We start from the raw sequence: 23,019 nt of genomic DNA, 5'->3' as shown, positions 1-23,019 counted from the left end.
TTTAATGTGTGTGTGCATGTGTGTGTATACAATCTAGCGTGTACACTGCCCCTTTGATTTTATGATTGACTGCTCAAATTTAGATCAGTCACTTTGCCCCTCATTGAAACTTCAAAAACGTTGCTCACATTTTTGATCTATGTCAACTATTTCTGTGCTTAACCACCATATTTCTGTCACTTTTTCTAGATAACTCTTTAAATCAGCAGTGTGACACCATTGTTGCATAGTAACAAGTCTACGTATTGCAGGTCATGTGATGCTCTAAGGCAGAGGTGGGCACTGAGGGCCGCATTCCTGCATGTTTTCCAGCATACCCTGCTCTGGCATGTTCTGATTGGCTGGACACACCTGAACCAGGTAATCAGCCATGAGTGGGGCAAGACTATCTGGAAATCATGGAGACACACCGGCCCTCGAGGCCTGGAATTGCCCACCCCTGCTCTAAGGGGTCACATTTTCACTATTTTAGGTATTTTATATTACACTTTTTTTGGGGGGGACTTCTCGTGTGACTTGTGTATTTCTCTGCAAAAACTGTGTGTGAAATGAAAACAAACCAAAGCTGAGTGTCTGTGTGAGGCAGACAGTGGAGTAAAAACCGCTGAAGCGTAGCGGCTAGGCGTCATTTCAGAGGCTGGACTGATGCTGAAGCCGCTGCTGAGTGGCTAAAGAAAAGAGCTTGTTTCCCACTGAGCCACAGGGCCAAGCCCTCTAAATGATGATGATAATTGCTCAAATTGGTCGGTGGCACAAATGACACACCAGTGAAAAAAGCTCAGCACTTTTCTTATCGCTTTTCTGTTTCAGTAGATTCTAAAAGAAGTACATCTTTAAACTGTTCTAAATAGGTTTTACTATGTATAGAAAAGTGTTCAATTGTCTTAAATGTATTTTCCTCGTCTTTTCTTCCTTGACTTTAAAGAGCGGCTCTAATGACATTAAAGTTGTTGGTGTTTTGACCATGTTCTTGTGGCATTTGTCTAAAGACCAGGGGCCTCATTTCTAAAGGTTGCGTACGCACAAAAGAAGGCGTACGCCACTCTCTACGCAATAGTTGAGATTTATAAAAAGCAAACCTGACGGGAAAATGTGCGGTCCTTCACGCTCTGACCCAGGCGTACGCACAAAAACGGGTGAAATGAGAAATGGCGACACCGTCGGCAGATGGAAGAAACACGTGAAAGTGAAAATGACAATACTGCCTCTCAGAAATTACATGAAGACTTCACAAAGCAAGTCTCACAATTAACAGCTACACAAACACCCGTTTGATCGATCAGCAGTGAAACAAATAAAAAAATCAAACGAAAATTACAACAGAAATTCAAATGAACACTTATTTGCAAAAAGAAAAGTGAAATATGTTCTGCAATATTGGCATGTTGTGCAATTCATCCTCATAAATAATTTAGTTAACAGAACGAAATAATGTACAAAACTGATATCCTCCTCAATGTGTCCGTCTGGCGCAGCAGATATAGGTGCGGGCGGACGGACAGATGTATTAATTGTCCACTGGGGAAAGTTGTTTTCATAGTAAAACATTTCTTCATGAGCTACAGAATTATGGTATTCATGCATATGCCTTTAGTTTGTTTTATTTTTGATAAAACAATGTATGGCGTATGTCTCAACCATTCAGAAAGCAACAAGAAATTACATTTGCGCTGATCAATTTCCCATTTCCACGTGGATTATTACCGACATCTGTAGCTTGTCAGATGTAATTAAATGGAGGGAAATAAAATGCCCCATCACAATGCGTAATGACGCACAATGGCTGATCTTAGAAGATGTGGCAAATGGAAGAATTGGGAGTGAACGCATCTTTAGACAGCAAGAAGACTTGCTGGCAAACGAGGACGAGTGGCTAATGAGCCGGTTCCGACTTCCTCCAGCCGTCCTGTTGGACCTCTGCGGGCTTTTGGACCCGGCGTCCCCCCCCCCGGTGGCAGACACACTCTGGCGATGCAGCGCTAGACGTTTTTTTGCCTCGACTTTGATGTCCGACCTTTTCTTTTTTATTTAACCACAGTCCGAGGTTGTGAGGCTGCAGCATTTACGGCGTCTGCCACCGTTTGCCGCTCACGTGCCTTTTTGGCATTAGTAATGCCCACACTGTGCCCTCCAAACAGCACTTTTCTCCTCTTTTCCACCTCGCCAACGATAAATTCTACTTCACATTGAGTGAAGTTACGTTTTTTTCATTTCCTCTCCGTGTTTGCCATGGTTTCGCAATCAATGAATATTCATTTGTGGGCGTTTCACGGACTATTTATGGGCAACTATGGGCGTGTCATGAAGCCACAAAAGCTGCGCTGCATTTAGAATTGGTTGTAATTTATTAAGGGAAAGATGCGTAGGATGTCCGTGCGCACGGTTTTATAAGTCCGAATATTTCTTTGCGTACGCACGTCCTAGTTTTCATCCGTATGCCACTTCTGACGCAAATCCTACGCAAAGTTTTAGAAATGAGGCCCCTGGACTTCTAGTATTTCTTTATTCAAATTGTTGGGAATGAGCAGCAGAGCAACAAATGCAGTTTGAAAAAGATCCTATTAAGTAGAAAGTCTGCTGGTCAGGCCAGGATCTGCTCCATTCTGATCAAAACGCTTGCAGACAAACGGATCCTCTTTAAACTCTACAGCTGGATGCTCCAATACTGCTCACCATTTTTGCTACAGTGCTAATGATAAGTTGGGGGTGTGAGGGGCTGTAAGGGGAAGTGGGTGCAGAGTTGCCCCGTGCCAATGGTCCCGCCCACAACTCGGAGACAAATTTCTATCGAGATCCTGCCCCTCTGCAGGGTTTTTGGTGAAAGCTGCATAGCCATATTACTTTAATGAGCTTTGAAACTTTACTTGTGTAAATCTGGACAGTAGTACTGCTTGTCATTTTGCCATCGGACATTATTTTGTGTATGTTTACATTCCTTCGCATAGATTAGTTTACATTTCATTTAAAATGTTATGAAACAGGTGATTAAACATCTTCCGTTTATCATCCCTATATTCCTAAACACTAAGACAAATGAATGAGAGCCATGGCTCGATTCATTTTCTCAACTTTTAGAGAACATTTACAATCTACTAGTGTTAGCAGGCTAGCATGAGTCACCTAGCGTAAATGGACAATATGCTAAATTTTAACTAGCTCTTGCACTTTGTCTTGTCTTCCATATGTAATGTAAACACAGCCATCTTGTGCTTAAGTGTTTTAAACTATGATTTATGTAAGGGATAATGGCCGACGAGGTCGCCGTGGAAGCCTGAACGAAGTAGAGGATGGTTGGATGGTTGCGGGTCAATAACCCACTTATTCCATGGTCACTTACAAAAAAATAAATATTTAACCAGTTTTAGGACTTTATTCTTGTTATTTTTGCGGTTTAGATCGTGTTTTCACAAAAAACTGACTTTGTTTTACGTGGCCGGCTGAGCCAACCTGGACTGTAGCGGCAACAGAAAGCGATATCTATGCTGATGATCACGATGTGTTAAAAAGCATCAGTTCAGAGAGAAAGTTTACCTCTTAGTTCTTAGTCCAGATGATGAAGATAACCTTTTTTTAAATAAGCCAGCGCAGTGAGACAGAACATATCAACTATGTGACCGGAACTACTTCTTTAGGCGTGTGGATATCACCGTAGATTACCACTTTTCAATTCACACCCAGCAGCCAATCAGAATCGAGTATTCAGTGTATGATGATTACATGTTCATGTCACAATTAAATATTTAATACACAATATGACCGTCTCTCCAAAAACCATGTTTTTTCTCACATTTCCAGATTGATTTAGGACTGAGATTATATTACAAGAAATGACTCATTGTTGCGTTCTGTCTACACAATGCAAAATTAGAATAATAGTTTAAAGCGGGTTGAAGTTTCTGGATATTTTGTTTTGAATAGTGGCCGTATTCTGCTGAAGAATTTGTGTTTGAAACATGTTTTTGTTCCATATGAACCAGATTATGTGGTGAAAGCTCTAAGCCACTTCAGGAGCCAGTCTGGTTTTTTCTGTCCTGTTGAACAAAGCCTTCCCTGAAAAAGACATCGCCTGGAGGGGAGATGCAGCTCTAAAACACTTGTGTACCAGTCAGTACTCACAGTTCCTTCCTGAACATCTAAGCTCATAATGCGTACACATATGTACCCCCTTACCATTTTGGAGGCGGGCTTTTTTCCTGTACTCTGAAAACACACTTGAAGGTCTCCCCACTCTTTAGGCTGGAGGACACGACGTTCATGATAACTAGCACACTAAGACACGTCTGGAACATGCCCCCCCTTTGAAACACACAAGACCCAGTAAAGAAAATTGTTTAAAAAAAACATTTATGGACTTTAGATAAGACATTATTATGTTTTATACCACGGTCCGGGTGAATACTCGATTCTGATTGGCTGCTGGGTGTACATTAAAAAGTGATAAACCACAGGATAACCGCACGGTGAAAAAAAGAAGTTCCGGTCACATAGCTTAAATGTTCTGTATCACTGCGCCGGCTTCTTTAAAACAACCTTTAACTCCATCGTCTGGACAAAAACAAGCGGAAAAGGCTGCCGGTCCGAAGAAAAAGAAGTTGTCCAGGGGCTTCGACGAACAGCGGTGCGTCCGCAGAAGGCGTAAATGCTGCTCCGTAGTCCTGAGAAGCTGTGTAAAATCATCAGAAGTTCACAACCATCACAAAGCCTCCTCCTCTGCCGCCATCACAAAGCTCCACTGCTCCTAGCATGTGTCTGTTAGCAGCCGGACACACGGAGAAAGCAGTGACGTCATCGCCCCCCCTCTCCTCTGGAAATGCTCATTCGACTTGAATAATGCGACAATGTTCGCTGGGTGGATGTTAAAATGCAAATGCAATCCCCTCTTTGCATTTTCATTTTAATTATGACACAGAATAAGCTGTTTTTAAATTTAAAGGAAAAAGCATTTTGAAGTATTGATTTTTCATTTTAATTTTGAGTGATTTGATGCAGCTTCATTTAGAAAATGAAAAAGCATTTCTGGTTTTGACTTTTTATTTTTAATTATGCTCCAGAATCGCTCCAGAATCTATCTATCTATCCATCCATCCATCCAATGTTACCAGTATGATAATCTTAAGCAATGTCTTATTCTGATTGATGCTTCTTCTTCTTCTTCTTCTTTTTGATGCTGATGGCAATGCTAGCGATTCTAGCCACATGCAGCTCAGTGAGGATTACAGAAAGAGAAGGGGAAGTTAGATGTGTGTACTGGCTGCTCAGCACGTGGGGTCGGGTCAACGGTGAGAGTGGCGATGGTGCCTAGACCCAGGCCACAATGGCAGCGGGCGGCGAGGGCGGGTAGCGCTATTTTTCTATTATACAAAAAAAAGTGTCCAAAATGAAAGAAAAACCAAAAAAGCATAAATGAAGTATTAAAGAGTTTTGTTTTTTTATTTAAAACATTGTGACCTTAGTTGTGAATTATGTTGAAAAATAAAGGGTGTGTTGGCCTTTAAGTTATCAAAAAGATTGACTCAGACATTCTTGAAAAAGCACAGAAACAAGTTTTACATGTTTTTATATTTTTACCTTGAGTTTTGGAAGCCGTACTGGGAAAACATGCGGTCATGGCAGCTGTGATGCTTTGCTGGCAGAGATGTGCAGCAGGCAGCTGGTGGTGGGCTCCTCATCGTCAGTGCTGGAAGCACTTTCATCTGCTGTCACTCACACAGTGATGCCTCTGTGGGCCTGCAGCAGCTTCCACTGTCCTTCTCTATTGGCTTTCTCTTCTGTTTGGACATTCATGAAGGCTCCTTTCTGCCAGTTCATGTCTTCTGTAACCTCTTTCTGCCACAACTAGGCGTCTTTTGAAAATGTGTACAAAGCAGAGCAGACTCCACTCCACACCGTCAGCCAGAGGCTTGTCTTCTCTCCACCGTTTCTCCAAACATTTCCTCCTCATCTAAAGCATAAACCATAGAGACAAATTCTGGAGTAGGTCATTATAAAAGTAGAAAGTGTTTATCTGAGTTCAAGCAAACAGAGCAATGCTTGATGACCGTTTGCTTGCCGGGGTGGGACCGTTTGCTCAGAGCTCATGTTTTGCCCAGAACAGTGAGCGCTCTGTGCTGCCGATGGAAATATGCTTTTTAGACACAAACACGCGTCAGCTGCTCTGTAGCAGCACTCATCCTTTGATTTTGGTAGTTTTGGCTTCCAAGTATGTGCCATAGTGCCTTCTAATGTCAAACATTCATGTTCACAGTTACTAGAATAGAGGGAAATTGGACCTTTGTACATTTGATGTTGTAGCATGTTAATGTATGCATTGGATGACCGTAGACTGACCTTTATTTGTTTTCTGCATCCCGTGCAAAGGTCATCTACTTTGTTTAAGGCCTAGGCCCCTTGATGGGGATAGACCTAGACAGGTGCTTGGAGTTTTTAGTTGTCTGGGGTCGTCTTCCAGGCAGTGCAGGTGTCTCTCCACCTGAAGGGTTGTTGCTGGAAGTGGAATGTGCCATTGTGGTGCGTTTGGAAAGTGTATTGTGAAGTATTTCTAACGTAGGCTGCACTTAAACATACAAACATACGATATGGGGTGATGCTGTTGTAGAGGGTCAGGGCCCTTACCCCACACTCGAGTCACATGGGGTGTGTACGTGATGGGTAAGTTCCCGTAGGATACCCCACACAAACTAAGCTCTGATTGTCTAATTTCTGTCACCTGTCGACTTTACCCTGATGTGCTGAAGAAGTGTCCACTACGATCTGCGAGCCGCAGCACGACGTATAAACATTTTCACTCTAAACTAACTAGCCATAAGGGCAGATGTCACTAAGAGGTGGTGCTTATTGATCAGGGCAGCACAGCAGAATCCGATTGCAGGTTTTTACTGTGGCAATGTTCCCTGAAAGCCTGAGCTATCTATCCACTCGTGTTATATACCTGCTTGTTCCCATGTGGGGTTACTGGACCCCATCCCAGTTACTGATGGGCGGTGGCGGGACACACCTGGACGGTTTCCCGGTCCTTCAGAGGGCCACACAGAGAAAAACAACCAGACACACTCCCACTCCCACTATAGGCTTCATCTTCAATTAATGTATCTGTGGATTTGAATTTGCAGAGGAACTCAGTGTTTCCTCTGCAGGCTATTTAGATAACTGAACATTGGACCCAGGCTAAAGGGAGTGAATGATGTGAGACCTCTAAAAAGTGTGAACCCTTTAACACTAAAGATGTCATCAGATAACATGCTCTCTTTGACATACCGTTTGTGTGATCAACATGAATCAGCTGATTTATTCTGGTTGAATCATTACGTCACTACTGTACAGTGTAGCATGTCAGCACAAGGCTACTATTGTCTGTTTCAGACTCTGTTGACGTTAATTGAATAAATGCTTAGAGCTACATGCTCGACAGAACGCTAACAGTAGAGCTAAGCTCTGTGTTAAGGCTCAGTAAATGTGGAGTAGTACTTTAGAGTGCTTATTCCTGAACAGGAATCATGGAACTAGCATGACTACTTGGTTTCCACGCCAATTTTTCAACATGATGAGATCTTGTTTTAGTCAATACTGCCCCCGAGTGAGCAGCTTTTGGAACTGCATTATTGTTACTGGCACTTTCGTCCATCTCCGTGCCTGTTTGCATCTGAAAGTAAAAGAATCAAACGTGTTTCCCCCCAGCTGGAGCATCGTGAAAGCAACGTTTGTCCCACAGTACATGGTCGGTGAAAGCGTGACGATGCTCAGTTGTGACCTTTACCACATTCTAACATTCTAAACTAAAACTCTGATTAATATAATGATGTTGCCTCTTCCAGGATCCGTCCTCAGTTGGCCAAAGAGAAGATCGAGAGCTGTCACATCTGTACATATGTAATGCCTGGAGAGCCACAAGTGGTTCTGGGAAAGGACAAGGCCTTCACCTTCGACTACGTCTTCGACATGGAGTCTCAGCAGGAAACCATCTACACCCACTGCACGGAGAAGCTCATCGAGGGCTGCTTCGAGGGCTACAACGCCACCATCTTCGCCTATGGACAGGTTGGTCCTCCTAACACCCCCCCCCCTGATTCAGCAACATCTCAGGCATGCGTTGCTCAAGGGCACAAAGCTGCCTTCAGGAATCTGCAGATTCTGGCAGCATTTGATATGAAAAAGGATTTCATTTCATTTCATTAGGCTTGTCTAGACCACCTCTCCTGACAGGTTCCTACCTGCTCTCAACACCACAGCTTATTTTCCCATCAGTCTGATTTATTAGGCAAGGCAAGTCTATTTGTGTAGCACAATTCCTACACAAAACAGGAAAATGCATTACAATCACAAAACATAACAGAGATTCAAAACATACATAATCATTATAAAACTGACTTTAAAAGACAGTACAGAGAAAAGAACATGAACAGAGGTGAGGATGAGGACCCTTCAGGGATACAGACGGCTAATCAGGAAGGTTCTGAGTCTGGATTTGAACCTTAACACAGTAGAGGTCTGTCGCACAGCCTCAGAGAGACTGTTCCAGCTTTTAGCTGCATAAGACTGAAACGCTGTTTAGTCCTGACTCTGGGCCCCCGCAGGAGGCCGGTCCCTGAGGTCCTCAGAGTCCCAGATGGTTCATGTGACGCTAACATGTCAGAGATGTACTTTAAGGCCATGGAGAGACTTGGAAACAAGCAGAGCTGCTTAAAAGTCATTTCTTTGAGCTGCAGGAAGCCAGAGCCGAGACCTGATGTGACGGTACTTCCTGGTTCTGGTCAGGTATGCAGGAATAAGTAGCTCCAGGTCTGACTTTGACTCTATGGTTTTGATTTTGTTTTTTAGATGGTAAAATGCTGCTTTTATGTTACTGTTAAAGTTCAGGTCAGAGTCCATGATGACCCCTAGGTTTCTGACTTGATTTGAAGTTTTTAGAGACAGAGAGTGAAGGGAACTGCTGACACTTTCTCTCTGTTTCTGTGGACCAAAGACGATGACCACACCACAATTCAAGCCCATGTAGTCTGAGACACAACTCCCAATTTCAACAAAATATTTCCTGTTTCTAGATAGGACCTGAACCAACTAAGGCCAGATCCAGAAATGCCATCCCACTCTTGGAGTCTGTGTAAAAGGATCCTATGATTAACAGTATCAAAAGCAGCGCTCAGGTCTAGCATAGTAGTAGGAGAATTAGAAAAGGGAGTTTCTTATCCTGTCCAAATCCAGGAAGAAGGAAGTGGCCTCACCTCATACCAGAACAGAGAAGTAAGCTGCAGGCTGACAGAGACATCCAGCTGATGCTAAGCTAAGCTGTGAGGATCAATGCTTTCAGCAGGGCTATGATGCAAATGCACACGTTCTTATCTGAGCTCAGACAGAAACACAGGTAACCTGACCTACACATTCAAATTCTGCATGCTTTTACTTTGAAAGGGAAACAGATGAACTTGTGCCACATAAGCCGTTTAGACATCTAACTAAAATAATCACAGCTTCCTTATAATAATGCACAAGTCTTTGCATCTCTGACTTAAACAACTGGAGAGACTATCTTTTGTTGTTGTTTACATTTTTTTTAGGTTTTTTAGGTTATAAACTGAATGTTAACGTCTTTATGTCACCATGGCAACGACCGACTCCAAACCCCCCAAAGCATTTCCCCCCTGCCCCATTTCTAAAATGAAGCTGTGCCTCACATCCAGACAGGTTCTGGAAAGACCTTCACCATGGGAACGGGCTTCGACATCAACATCGGAGAGGAGGAGCTGGGCATCATCCCCCGAGCCATCAACCACCTGTTCAGAGGCATCGAGGAGCGCCGGCAGGCTGCCGCCGAGCAAGGCACACCCGTCCCCGAGTTCAAGATCAACGCACAGTTCCTAGAGGTGCAGAAACACCAGCAGACATAGCAGTGCAAGCTAGCAGGATGTAAAGCAAATGGAAGTGAGGTGAAGGAGCTTTAAGCCCGTTAGTGAAAAGCATGCAGACAGCACGAGGCCGTTAAACCGTCATTAGTCTATGTGAGCTCAGCTCCTGGCGCTAGTTTGACCCGCCTGCTAACAGCCGGTGAGGCAGCAGCGGAGACGCCGCCACGTGGAGCAAACATCCTGTCAGATGTGTAGAACAGGTTTTTGTGTGTTTGTCATTGAGTGAATCTCCTCTCCAGCTCTACAACGAAGAGGTTCTGGACCTGTTTGACTCGACTCGGGAGTTGGAGGCCCGGAGGCAGAAATCCGGCATCAAAATCCATGAAGACGCCAACGGGGGCATCTACACCGTGGGAGTCACCACCCGGACCGTCACTTCTGCCGCCGAGGTCACCTTGAACAGCCTTGGGACACAGAAAAACCTTTTCTTTGTTCCAACTCATGAATAATAATAAAGTGGGAGGAGTTATGTTTGGTAAAGGTGCCCCTCCCCCTTAAGGCTTCATACTTTCAGCTTCGTAGAATCCGATGGGGGGCACATCTGTCTGAGTTGGGAACATTTTTAAAACAAACAAAACATGCTTTGATTGAATGACAGAAATGACCACCACCCATTTCTTCAAAGCTAACCGTTGGCCATGCTAAATGCTAAATGCTAAATGGTAATTCCCATTCCTGACTATTTGGCGTTTTAAGCCTTGCAGTGTGAACCCGTGTCCTGATTGGCCCTTGCTTTGAGGACACGCCCACTCATCCACGTCTTCTGTCGTCACAGATGATGCAATGTCTGAAGCTGGGCGCTCTGTCCCGGTCCACTGCCAGCACCCAGATGAACGTCCAGAGCTCGCGCTCCCACGCCATCTTCACCATCCACCTGTGCCAAGTCCGAGTCTGCTCCCCCGATAACCACGTAAACGCTACGGCACAAAACAAAAGTCTCTTCTGCAGAGAATGCCTTCCTCATCTCGTACTTGAAAGAATTTGTCCTTCCTTTTCAGGAGAACGAGACAGATAACCGGCTGGCTAACAATTCAGAGATCAATGAGTTTGAGACTCTGACAGCTAAGTTCCACTTTGTGGACCTGGCTGGCTCTGAAAGACTGAAGAGAACTGGAGCCACAGGAGACCGAGCCAAGGAGGGGATCTCCATCAACTGTGGACTAGTGAGGAGTCTGAGCTGTAGCTCTCATTAGTTATGGAACAAGGGCGCACCCTGTTGACCAGATTTGGAATTTCACCCTGTTTTTGTTTTACTTCTCTTGGAAAAAGTCTTTTTTTTATCCTTTAGGGAGTTTCAGATTTGTATAAAAACCTTTTATATTTCAGATCAGTTCAAAATGTGATCTAGCTCCTCCCCTTTTTTGGTAGCTTGCTCTGGGAAACGTCATCAGCGCTCTGGGCGACAGAGGCAAGCGCTCCACACATGTGCCTTACCGAGACTCCAAACTGACCCGGCTGCTGCAGGACTCTCTGGGGGGTAACAGGTTGGTGGATCACAGTTCAAGTGTTTTGGTGCAGAAGTGTCATCATCCAAACACAACAGCAAAAAAGTACATTCTGTACAACAAAAACACCGTTCTAGCTAATTTAAATAAAAATATTTACAGAAAACACAACACACAAGTGATTTTTGAAGATACCTTAATTTGAAACTCAATAAATTGTATGGAGGGTTTTCTCTGCAGCCAAACAGTGATGATCGCCTGCATCAGCCCGTCAGACCGGGACTTCATGGAGACCCTGAACACCCTAAAGTACGCCAACCGGGCCCGAAACATCAAGAACAAGGTGGTGGTGAACCAGGACAGAGCCAGCCAGCAGATCAGCGTCCTGAGGACAGAAATCGCTCGGCTGCAGATGGAGCTGATGGAGTACAAGGCGGTGAGGGCGGTTCTGGTTCTAGACGGGAATTCCTGATCAGGTTCATGATCCGAACCAGAGTCATTTGATTTTGAGTGTCTGCCGATACAGAGTCCCGGTCCGATACTTTTGTAAAACACTGCAGAACAGACTCAGGTTGTCCCACATGAAGCGTCTTTTATCATTGAACGCTTTAGCAGAGCACTGCTGTGAAGTAACTGGAACAATCAACCATTAACAAGGACATGCATGAACTATTATCTAGTAAATACAGGAGATCATTAGAAAATTACTGACTTTAGCTCCAATATCTTGAACATTTTTAACTAAATCTAATTCATATCTTCATTTCAAACTCTGTTGTATCATGAAAATGATGACTATTCACGACTGAGTTCATTAGAACCATTTATTTATTATTAATTTAAGACGATGGGATTCTATTTTAACCTCTAATGACATCACAGTTTGGGTTTTATTAGGACAATAGTTAACCAGGGTCTCTGTCAGAGAAATAAAGTCACATCAGAGTAGACTTTGGGTCTGAAGGGGTTAAATCATGCAGCTAGCACTCAGCACAGCTAGCTGCTGCTGTGCAGCGTCTCTACAGGGAGAAGTCTGATCTGCATGAGTAGGTTGTTGTTTGCGTTTGGACAATAGAGATACTTATTGATCCGATCTATAACGGCTACCCGCTCAGTCTGCCCAAATATTACGCCACTTCCCCCATGTCACAGGAGCCAAACTGCAGGCCTGGAGGGCCGGTGACCTGCATGCTCTCCTGATTGGCTAAACACACCTGTTCCAGGTAATCAACACCAGATGAGGCAGGATTCCTGGAAAACCAGCAGGAGGCCGGCCCTCCAGGCCTGGAGTTTGGCCCCCGTGCTCTATGTGGTCAACATTGTGACAGTTATGAAATTTGGTTTATATTTTTATACGTTTTGTTTCAAGTTGGCTTCCTGCTTGAACTGCTGCCGTACTCTGCTGCGCTTTACGGCAGTAAAACGTCCCGATCCGTTCATGACATGCAAACCTCTAGTGGAGGATGTATCCAGATGGTCACAGTACTACATGACATGATTGGGAGACAACGTCCCATATCCATCCAGTCATCATCCTGCTGATCCGGCCTGATTTCCCATCATGTCATCAGATTCAGATTCAGAACGGTGACTTTGTCCCCTTGGTTGTCAGGGAAAACGGATGGTGGGGGAAAACGGCGTGGAGGGAATAAACGACCTGGTGCACGAGAACTCGATGCTGCAGACGGAAAACAACAACCTGAGAATGAGAGTGAAGGCCATGCAGGAGACCATCGACGCCCAGAGGGCCAGACTGACGCAGCTCCTCAGTGACCAGGCCAACCAGGCTCTGGCTAAAGCAGGTGGGGGGGACGGACGACCGCCACAACACAACAAAACCATCTCATGCACAGAAACAGCCCAGGATCCATCCCAGAATACTACATCAGTTAGATATCTGTTCACACCTTCACTTTAGTCAAATCTCCCTTTAAAATCAGTTTGAAAAATCCTTTTCTCTGACCCGGTCCACTGGTCCTCATGTGTTCTGCTCCTGGATTCTATGAGCTGCACTGTGTTGGTGAAGGACCTGTATCCAGGACGGGGGGGGGTTCCTCATTGGAACAGAAAAGAACGGTCGACCCAAACGGGACGAAAACTCAAATACAAGACAGCAAAAACCGAAAAAGGTGTAAAGTGTAACATTGGTCCCCAGGCCGCGTACTGGTACCAGTCCATGAGACAGCTGGTACCGGTCCATGAGACGGTTGGAGTCCGTTCCATGAGACAGCTGGTACCGGTCCATGAGACGGTTGGTACTGGTCCATGATACAGCTGGTGCCGGTCCATGAGACGGTTGGTACTGGTCCATAAGACAACTGGTACCGGTCCATGAGACGGTTGGAGTCCGGTCCATGAGACAGCTGGTACCGGTCCATGAGACGGTTGGAGTCCGGTCCATGAGACAGTTGGTACCGGTCCACGAGACAGCTGGTACCGGTCCATGAGACGGTTGGTACTGGTCCATGAGACGGCTGGTGCCGGTCCATGAGACGGTTGGAGTCCGGTCCATGAGACAGTTGGTACCGGTCCATGAGACAGCTGGTACCGGTCCATGAGACGGTTGGAGTCCGTTCCATGAGACAGCTGGTACCGGTCCATGAGACGGTTGGTACTGGTCCATGAGACAGCTGGTGCCGGTCCATGAGACGGTTGGTACTGGTCCATAAGACAACTGGTGCCGGTCCATGAGACGGTTGGAGTCCGGTCCATGAGACAGCTGGTACCGGTCCATGAGACGGTTGGAGTCCGGTCCATGAGACAGCTGGTGCCGGTCCATGAGACGGTTGGAGTCCGGTCCATGAGACAGCTGGTACCGGTCCATGAGACGGTTGGAGTCCGGTCCATGAGACAGTTGGTACCGGTCCACGAGACAGCTGGTACCGGTCCATGAGACGGTTGGTACTGGTCCATGAGACAGCTGGTGCCGGTCCATGAGACGGTTGGTACTGGTCCATAAGACAACTGGTGCCGATCCATGAGACGGTTGGAGTCCAGTCCATGAGACAGTTGGTACCGGTCCACGAGACAGCTGGTACCGGTCCATGAGACGGTTGGTACTGGTCCATGAGACGGCTGGTGCCGGTCCATGAGACGGTTGGAGTCCGGTCCATGAGACAGCTGGTACCGGTCCATGAGACAGCTGGTGCCGGTCCACGAGACAGCTGGTACCGGTCCATGAGACGGTTGGAGTCCGGTCCATGAGACAGCTGGTGCCGGTCCATGAGACGGTTGGAGTCCGGTCCATGAGACAGCTGGTACCGGTCCATGAGACGGTTGGAGTCCGGTCCATGAGACAGTTGGTACCGGTCCACGAGACAGCTGGTACCGGTCCATGAGACGGTTGGTACTGGTCCATGAGACAGCTGGTGCCGGTCCATGAGACGGTTGGTACTGGTCCATAAGACAACTGGTGCCGATCCATGAGACGGTTGGAGTCCAGTCCATGAGACAGTTGGTACCGGTCCACGAGACAGCTGGTACCGGTCCATGAGACGGTTGGTACTGGTCCATGAGACGGCTGGTGCCGGTCCATGAGACGGTTGGAGTCCGGTCCATGAGACAGCTGGTACCGGTCCATGAGACAGCTGGTGCCGGTCCACGAGACAGCTGGAACCGGGCCGTAAAAAAAACAACCTACAATTTTTCCATTTTATTTATAATCAGATTCTGAAGAAAGTTTAATGTTGTAAAACGTCTGGATTTTCTCCACATTCGGTCACGTGTTGAGAATCCATCCAGAACTTTCTCAAAGCGGCGTCTGATCTAAAGCCCATGTCAGCACAAACAAAGGCCTTTGAGCCAGTGAGGAAACTGAGGAGCCTTCAGCTCCAAAATAAGACGTCTGCATCAACAGAACCAGAACCAACGACGGTTCTTCTCCTCACCAGACTCATTCTTCAAGTGGTGAAGTCGTGTTTAGGATCATATATATCTAAAAACAGCTTTGGTAACTGCATTTATCCGACACACCTTAAAGTCAGACGTGGCTGAAGTCGTTTTTAGCTTCACTGTGACGCTCAAGAGGGAATCAAAAGGAGCTTTTACAGGTTTCTAAAGAACATGTCGTCCCCTTTCCACCACAGCACAGGTGGTTTGGCAGAGAGTTTTACGCCGGATCACCTTCCTGACACAACCCCAGATAGGCAGCAGCGTGAAGGTCAAAGACCCAGGTTTCCTGTGTGACAGTCTGCAGTTTCCACGCCTAATCTAGTTTCAAACAATAAACTAAAAATAAAGGGTTTGAAGAGGATGACGATGAACTTTGACCTCAAAACTTAAGGGACACTCCAAGGCCGGTCCGTGAGAATCCTGCCTGGCATTTAACCGATCGGTGGCCTGAGAAAGGTTGGGGACCACTGCAGGGGAGTCGACACAGTAACTGTGGTGAAAAACTCTCCTAAAAATGTCATTGAGGCCAAACACAGGAAAGGCTCCACTCCCCACATTTGAGTTTGGAGAAGCAGGACCAGGCGGTTTGTTTGCAGTGAGCCACTGTTCCATCTCATCCACCAGAACCTGAATCTGTACAGGAACCGCATGATTCCTGGTCCCTTCAGTCAGAATGTAGCAGGAAAGTGCTGCTGTTGCACTGTGGAGGTAGTTTAGTGGTATGGGCCAGCAGCTTTGTCAATGGAGAACAGTAGGAATCCCAAACAAGAGTCTGCGGGGGATTTTTTCCACGAACCGACTCCACAGATGTAGAAACTTATTTCTAATTGAAAAAAACACTAAAGACATTGTAGCTTTACTTGTTAGAATAGTTCTGGATGTGAATGAAACACGCTTTAAGCTGCACAATGACAGAAAGATGCTGCTTCTGTTTCAGGAGAAGGCAGCGAGGAAATCGGAACCATGATTGAGAACTACATCAAAGAGATTGAGGAGCTCAGGTGGGAACCGACCCGTTCTGTGGGAGCCATGACAGAAGATGATGTGCTAAACGCAGACGTCAATGACTTTCAGGGCCAAACTCCTGGAGAGTGAATCCGTGAACGAGAGCCTGAGGAAGAGCCTGTCCCGGGCCTCCACGCGCTCCTCGCTGTTCGCCGGCGCCGGGTCTTTCTCCGCCGCCCTCCTGGCCCCTGAGAAGGAGGCCAACGACATCATCGAGATGGCTAAGAAGAGCCTGGAGAAGCTGAAGAAGATGGAGAGGAAGAAGAAACGGAGGTAACGTTCCTGCTTGGATCCGATTCTCTGCTGCTGTTGGTTCAACTATGACCATGAATTTAGTTCTATGAATCGTCAACCCCGACCCTCAAGATCGAGTCTCATGGACGACAACCTGCTGGTGGAAGACCGGTCATCTCTGTAAGAGCAGGCGGGACTGTGGTGTAAGGTGCTGCATGCGAGTTCAGGTGCTGGAAAGGATGGAAACACATACGTAGGGGCAGATGAGGAGGTAGAAACACGCATCCGCCTGGTTCCTGGGGGACCTTTGACCTAGATTGCAGAGCTCTAGATGTTCTAGAGTGGAGCCAGTGAGTCTGTGATGGTCTCCATCAAGGCCGCGTCAGGATTAGCAGCTGCTTTCCTAAATAGGATTTATAAAAGTTCATGACTGATTCTCTTTTTATTGCCACTCTCTCACTCTGCCCCATGTTGTCCCCAAACTCTGTGCCCTAACCCCCACCGAAGACTGAGGCAACAGGAGGAGGATGAGCTCCGGGAGGCTCAGCCGACCAGGTCTGACCGGCTCCCCAGAGCAGGGGGGGCCTTTGGCTCGCACCAATCCGTCACCTCATTCATTCTAGAGCCTCTGGTTTGATTCTAACTAACAACAAGCTGATGACATCGCCTGAAAGGAAACAAAATCCCTAACAGACTCATTTTCTAGCAGTTTTTCTCTTGATTCTTGTCTGAAAGACGCTGATCAGATCCTTTGAAGCTGAACTTTAAAATAAGGTCTTGAAAGGGTTGAAACATTCTTAAGCCTGACAACAGCGTCCATGTTTATGATGGTCTACCACCTTTAGCACACAACACAATACATTCTTATTCAATATTAGTTATTTCCCAATCTCTGAGGCTCCGCCTTTCTCTCCGTGTAGGTGCCGCCCATTTCATGGCGTCGACCCTGAGTCGACCTCGGCAGCGTGTTTGTGTGTCGCCCATGAAAACAAACAACATCCGAACTTATGCAAGATGCACACTGCGCCTAAAAAAAGAAGGCGTTTAGCCGACCACGGCCAGCTCAGCGAAGAACGTTTGTTAAAAGAGAGGCGGGGCTGGCCGTGCAGCCCCTCCTGGAAGGGGCGGGTTGGGAGGGGCTGGCGCTCCGATTCTTTAGAGGACAACTCAGAAATGTGTGAATGGATGAAAATACCACTTGGGTTTCTTTTCATGAGGAATGAACATTAGAAGTAGACCACCACAATAAATCACAAATTTATCGTTATCGCGATATCCAGCTGTGCTTTACTCGTATCACAGTCTGTGAAAATTGTGATAAATGGTTTCCATTAATGTTCTAAAACAATCTTATGGAAGCTAATAAAAACCCTTTATTGATTTAACCTATCGGTTAAACTCCTGTTATGATAGATGCTCGTCTCCTTTAGAGGATAATTACAGTCATTTAAACTAAACTGTTGCAGTGAAATGGAAATTGGGTTTTTGGTCATTTTAGCAGGTCGTTTATGTATCCTAAGTTAAATCATCATCACAATATTGATCACTAATATCTGAAATGGTGAGTTTTCCTCATATGGTGCAGCATTAATTCTAAGCTCATGGTAACGGCCCTTTAATGCTCCGTGCACACCGCGCATTTGACGCATGTTTGACCACATGGAAGGGGCTTCTTCTTTGGTTTTGATAATGATAATAACGGCTTAGATTTGTTCTTCCAGTGTGTCCATCATTCATTCATACTCAGTGATGGTATCTGCTGATGCACCTCAGCAGACCGACAGAGGCGGGGCTGCCAGTATACGGCCCCTCTGACCATCACAGCACATTCACACACTGGGGGGGGGGGTCTTGCTAAAGGAAAAACAACAGCTGGCTGGGGGGGGTGGGAATCGAACCGCTGACCTGCCCCAACCGCCTGAGCCTCTGGCTGTTCACATGCTGGAAGAGGCTTGGTGTGAGACGCTGAAGCGTGTAAATGTGGGCGGGAAACCATGATGGAGTAACGTCACACATAGAGACGCCAGGCTCCTTCTCTGCCATTGTCGGACTTTTTATGCCACTTCTGAGAATGAAGAGGGACGCCATCCTGACGTCACTCCCACATCTAAGCCCTTGATTGGTCAAGATTGCATTCAATCGCCCAAAAAGTTCGTAAAAGCTTGAGTAGCTACGCGTTAACGCGAGAGTCTGGAAGGCTGAACACACTTGAGGCGTGTTTGCACGCGTTACCATGAACATACATGAAGCTGCATCGCCAGTGGCGGTGTGAACACGTGCAGCCGTGCCGTCATCAGTTTGATCAGCGTCTCTGCAGCGTCCGTCTGTCTTTACAGCCAGCTGAACCATGATTAACCTGCTTCTCCCTCTAACGTCATGTGATGACATGTCTAACCACGGGGACGTCTCTCTAAAGCGCCAATGTGACACGTTGATCTCCTTCCTCCTGCCAGCGCCGTCAAAGAGGGCGTCCCGGACAACGATCAGGAACGAATCAGTGAGGAGGCGGAGGCGGTGAGTGTCACGCTGCAGCACCTGAAGGACACTTTTAGGTTTCTGCTTCTCCAAAATGTTGGTTTCATTAGGAGGGGAGCGAACACGAAGACGGCGATGAGGATGGAGAAGAGGAAGACTCCGACGTGGCGGGAGAAGAGAGTTCTGATGACTCGGATTCTGAAGAACTGGACGAGAAAGGTTCATCCAGCGTCGGTCATTGTGTTCTGCTGTGAGCTTCTTACTGACGTGAGCCATGTGTGGATGTGCAGAGAGCGTCCAGGCGGACCTGGCCAACATCACCTGTGAGATCGCCATCAAGCAGAAGCTGATAGACGAGCTGGAGAACAGCCAGAGGCGCCTGCAGACCCTCAAGCAGCAGTACGAGCAGAAGCTGATGATGCTGCAGAACAAGATCAAAGACACACAGCTGGAGCGCGACAAAGTGCTGCACAACATGGGTACCGGCCGCCAGCGGCTCGCCGCTTTCATCACGGTCAAAGACTCTAGAAAAGCTGGTTTCTCCGTCTCCAGGGTCGGTGGAGTCGGGTTCAGAGGAGAAAGCCAAAAGGATCAAGGCGGAATACGAGAGAAAGCTGAGCTCCATGAACAAGGAGCTGCAGAAGCTGCAGTCGGCGCAGAAGGAGCACGCCCGGCTGCTGAAGAACCAGACGCAGTACGAGAAGCAGCTGAGGAAGCTGCAGATGGACGTCACTGAGATGAAGAAGACCAAGGTGAGACCTGCAGGTCTGGATGGCAGTGACTGGTCCATGTCAGTCTGAGTCAGCATTTCTGTGTTGGAAGGCCACGCCCCCACCACTGGACAATCTGTTGAATGATGGCCAGTAAGCACCGCCTACTTTTATTGGGGCGCAGGATTGGTCGGCCTATAAGGTGAATAACTACAGAAGATTAGCAGGAACATGTTCAAAAGGTCGCAGAGCAAGAACGGTAACTGTGACAAACAATGACCAGAGCCGTCGTCACATTAAACAATCCTGACTTTAAGGGATCTGTTTGAATGGCAGTTATGTTTAAGCTAGTAATTGCTGTAAAAAGCCTCAATCTAAGACATTTTCATTTAAACTCATTGAGGCACAGATCAAAAACAAAATACTGGCTTCATGAAGTTCACTGATTTAACACACAGAGCCTCTCATTTAACACAAACAGAAACACTTTTCTGAGCAACCAACAAATATTGACCACAAATACTATAAATACCACAACATGTGACACAGTTCACTACACTTTACGGTGCCTGGCGATCCGCCGCCAGCAGCTCGTCGGGCTGATCGCTTACATCATAACGGCTGTGGCGTGTAGTTCTGTGAAGAAATACCAACTACAGACTGATGATGTCACAGCAGCATCACGGCGTGTGACACTGCGGTGCACAGACACCAAGACCTGCACTGGGAGCAATGCAAGAGGGCTTTACAGCTGAGTTCAAATAAAACCTTCATGCTTTCTGTACAACATGACAATAGTTATCCATTAATAATTCAGTTAAAGCTTTTAAAAAACACATTCATTTGTCTGTAATTCCTTATAATAAATGAGGAACAGCAGTTCATGTCTCAGTAGAAGATCTTAGCTTCCTGGAAGCAGCGGGTACTTCCTGTTTGGAACGCTAGTCACTCAGTCCAGTTATCATGTACAGTCTATGGTTTCAAAATCTGGTCCCGGCTGTGCCGTTTTCTGCCACTAGGTGTCCCTGATGCGTCAAATGAAGGAACAGCAGGAGAGGAGCAGGGCTGCCGAGTGCAGGAGGAACCGAGAGATCGCAACCCTGAAGAAGGATCAACGCAAAGCAGAGGCGAGACAAAGTCCAAAAACCATCTGCTGCTTTCCTCTTTTCCTTCTTAACGTCTTCCTCTCTTCTAGGTTCAAATGAGGCAGCTGGAGGCTCAGAAGCGGCAGCAGGAACTGATCCTTCGCAGGAAGAACGAAGAGGTCCGCCAAGCCGCGAGTTGGTAAAAACACAGCTGCGACGACAGCAGCGACTCTAAAGCGGCTTCCTGTTTCCGTGGTGCGTTCAGGTGAGCGCTCTGCGGCGGCAGGTGAGGCCCGCATCTGGGAAGGTGAACAGGAAGGTCAGTCTGCCGGAGCCCCTGCAGGAACAGTCCCAAAGGGGGATACCTGCCAGGCCGTCCTCAGCGAGGGCAAACGCCTCTAACGGCGCCAGGTACGGCATCCCAGGCTCTCCAGCAGACGCCCCTCAGCAGGTTTGACGGCCACCTCCCTGTTTTAGGAGTTCTCTGGTGCGGGGCGGGAGCGCCAGGACAGCCAGGACTAAATGGCAGTCTCTGGAGAGGCGTGTCAGTGACATCATCATGCAGAGGATGACCATCTCCAACATGGAGGCGGACATGAACCGTCTGCTGAAGGTAGGGCAGGCTTCAAAAGGACTAACAGCCGTCCACGGTCTCCACTAAACGCCGTTTCCCTGATTCTGGAGCAACGAGAGGAGCTGGCCAGACGAAGGGAGCGGGCGTCTAGAAAGAGGCAGAAAATGGCCACAGACGGCGCCGATGCCGAGCGTTCTTTGGCGTCCATGAACGAGGAGCTGGAGTCTCTGAGCGCCAACATCGACTACATCAACGACAGCATCGCAGACTGTCAGGCCAACATCATGCAGATGGAGGAGGCCAAGGTGGGCAGACGTCACTCTGATCCTTTCATGATCTTTCATGATCCTTTCATGTCGGCTGGGTTTTACAACTAGTTATCAGTTATTGATCAGTCATCTGGCTGCTTAGTAGGGCTGTAACAATTCATTTTTCTACATCAGTTCCATTTGTTGTTGCTGATACAAGTCAATATTAGTTCCTTTTAAACGATCCGATCCACTGAACTCAAATGGATCCAGGTCATCTTTATCCCAGAATCTTTATGACAGAAACACGTTGCAGGTGAAGTTGTCCAGATGTCTTCAGGACCATCAAACAAACAAGTCAACTAGAATGAATGTCAATCCATTCCCATGTTAGTTTCTGAAGTTCACCAATGTTGTTGTTCCACATCCACAGAAAGGGAACATTTGCATCATGAGAGTGTTTGGTAGAAAGGCCACTCAGCATGTTTGGATGCTGCGTTTTGTCCCTAGAGCACCACTGTGAGGCTCAGTGTGGGGCTGTCTCTTTATTTCTGTGGTGATTTACAGAAGGACTGATCCGCATTAGCTTAGGAAGGAAGCATGGCGGGATCTTCCAGGAGGACAATGATCCCAAAGACACGGAGGAGTGTCTACATGGAAAGCATTTAGGGTTCTGGAGTGGTCTACCCGTCTGTGGACAGTAATCCAATAGAAAGAGCGTTAAAGCGACGGCCTCAGAACATCACAGCTCTGGAGAAGATCTGCTTGGAAGAATGGACCAAAATAACAGAGTGGAAAACCCACAGGAAACCATTGACCTCATCATTTCAATGTTACAAACCATTGAGATGAACCTCTGTGTTTTATTTTCTGCACCTTTATACAAAAAGATTCTTTAAAAATCAGGCACTGTGATTTCCTGGATTCTTCTTGTTTTCCTTAGAAAGGTGAGCCACTATTGAAATAACCAGCTGCTGCTACATTTTGGTTTGATCGAAATCATTGAGGTTCGTCATGCAAGCAGAAAAGGGAGCAAATCCTTTTCAAAGATTTTCCGTTTTCCCATTGAAAGGTTGGGAAATGGTTCTGTGTTTCTCTGCTGATGCTGTGGTTTCTACCAGAAGAGTCTTTTAATGCCTTAAACCCAACTTCAACTCAAGACGTTTGGAAAACTATCTAGTTACCAGCTGGCGTCTTTATTAACCGTGGGATTTTGCTTTGACTGCAGGAGGAAGGCGACACGGTGGACGTCACGGCTGTCATCAGCTCCTGCAGCCTCTCCGAGGCTCGATTCCTTCTGGATCATTTCATGACCATGTCCATCAACAAGGTGCCAGATCTGCTCTTCATCCGGTTTAGTGGATCTACAGTAACAGATCACAGCTCGATGTTACGTCATGTTTGTATTCATATTCATCCAGAAGACGGATAGAACAGCATTCTTAAACACAGC

The 23,019-nt window shown here is 46.8% G+C and overlaps 1 protein-coding gene across 4 annotated transcripts in view; it reads left to right on the top strand.

Annotated features, from left to right (window-relative positions):
• LOC101157410 (kinesin-like protein KIF21A) overlaps positions 1-23,019 on the top strand; it is a 62,769-nt gene that overhangs the window by 24,021 nt on the left and 15,729 nt on the right. For 2 of the 4 annotated variants that reach the window (XM_078941875.1, XM_020714266.3), the window contains exons 2-22: positions 7,812-8,034; positions 9,675-9,857; positions 10,139-10,288; positions 10,675-10,809; positions 10,898-11,062; positions 11,268-11,383; positions 11,585-11,780; positions 12,957-13,146; positions 16,173-16,236; positions 16,310-16,513; positions 16,982-17,029; positions 18,928-18,988; positions 19,060-19,168; positions 19,240-19,428; positions 19,502-19,701; positions 20,679-20,786; positions 20,855-20,923; positions 21,010-21,155; positions 21,222-21,357; positions 21,429-21,623; positions 22,795-22,896. In XM_078941875.1, coding sequence (XP_078798001.1) covers positions 7,812-8,034; positions 9,675-9,857; positions 10,139-10,288; positions 10,675-10,809; positions 10,898-11,062; positions 11,268-11,383; positions 11,585-11,780; positions 12,957-13,146; positions 16,173-16,236; positions 16,310-16,513; positions 16,982-17,029; positions 18,928-18,988; positions 19,060-19,168; positions 19,240-19,428; positions 19,502-19,701; positions 20,679-20,786; positions 20,855-20,923; positions 21,010-21,155; positions 21,222-21,357; positions 21,429-21,623; positions 22,795-22,896 — 2,989 coding nt within the window. The remainder of the gene's footprint in view (positions 1-7,811; positions 8,035-9,674; positions 9,858-10,138; positions 10,289-10,674; positions 10,810-10,897; positions 11,063-11,267; positions 11,384-11,584; positions 11,781-12,956; positions 13,147-16,172; positions 16,237-16,309; positions 16,514-16,981; positions 17,030-18,927; positions 18,989-19,059; positions 19,169-19,239; positions 19,429-19,501; positions 19,702-20,678; positions 20,787-20,854; positions 20,924-21,009; positions 21,156-21,221; positions 21,358-21,428; positions 21,624-22,794; positions 22,897-23,019) is intronic. The other 2 variants (XM_078941877.1, XM_078941876.1) reach the window with 1 other exon arrangement.

This window comes from Oryzias latipes, chromosome 23, assembly GCF_053564925.1.
Source record: "Oryzias latipes strain Hd-rR chromosome 23, Olatipes_Hd-rR_3.1".
Classification (NCBI taxonomy): domain Eukaryota; kingdom Metazoa; phylum Chordata; class Actinopteri; order Beloniformes; family Adrianichthyidae; genus Oryzias; species Oryzias latipes.
The sequence above is the reverse complement of the archived record's forward strand: the minus strand, read 5'-3'. Positions and strand labels throughout refer to the sequence as shown.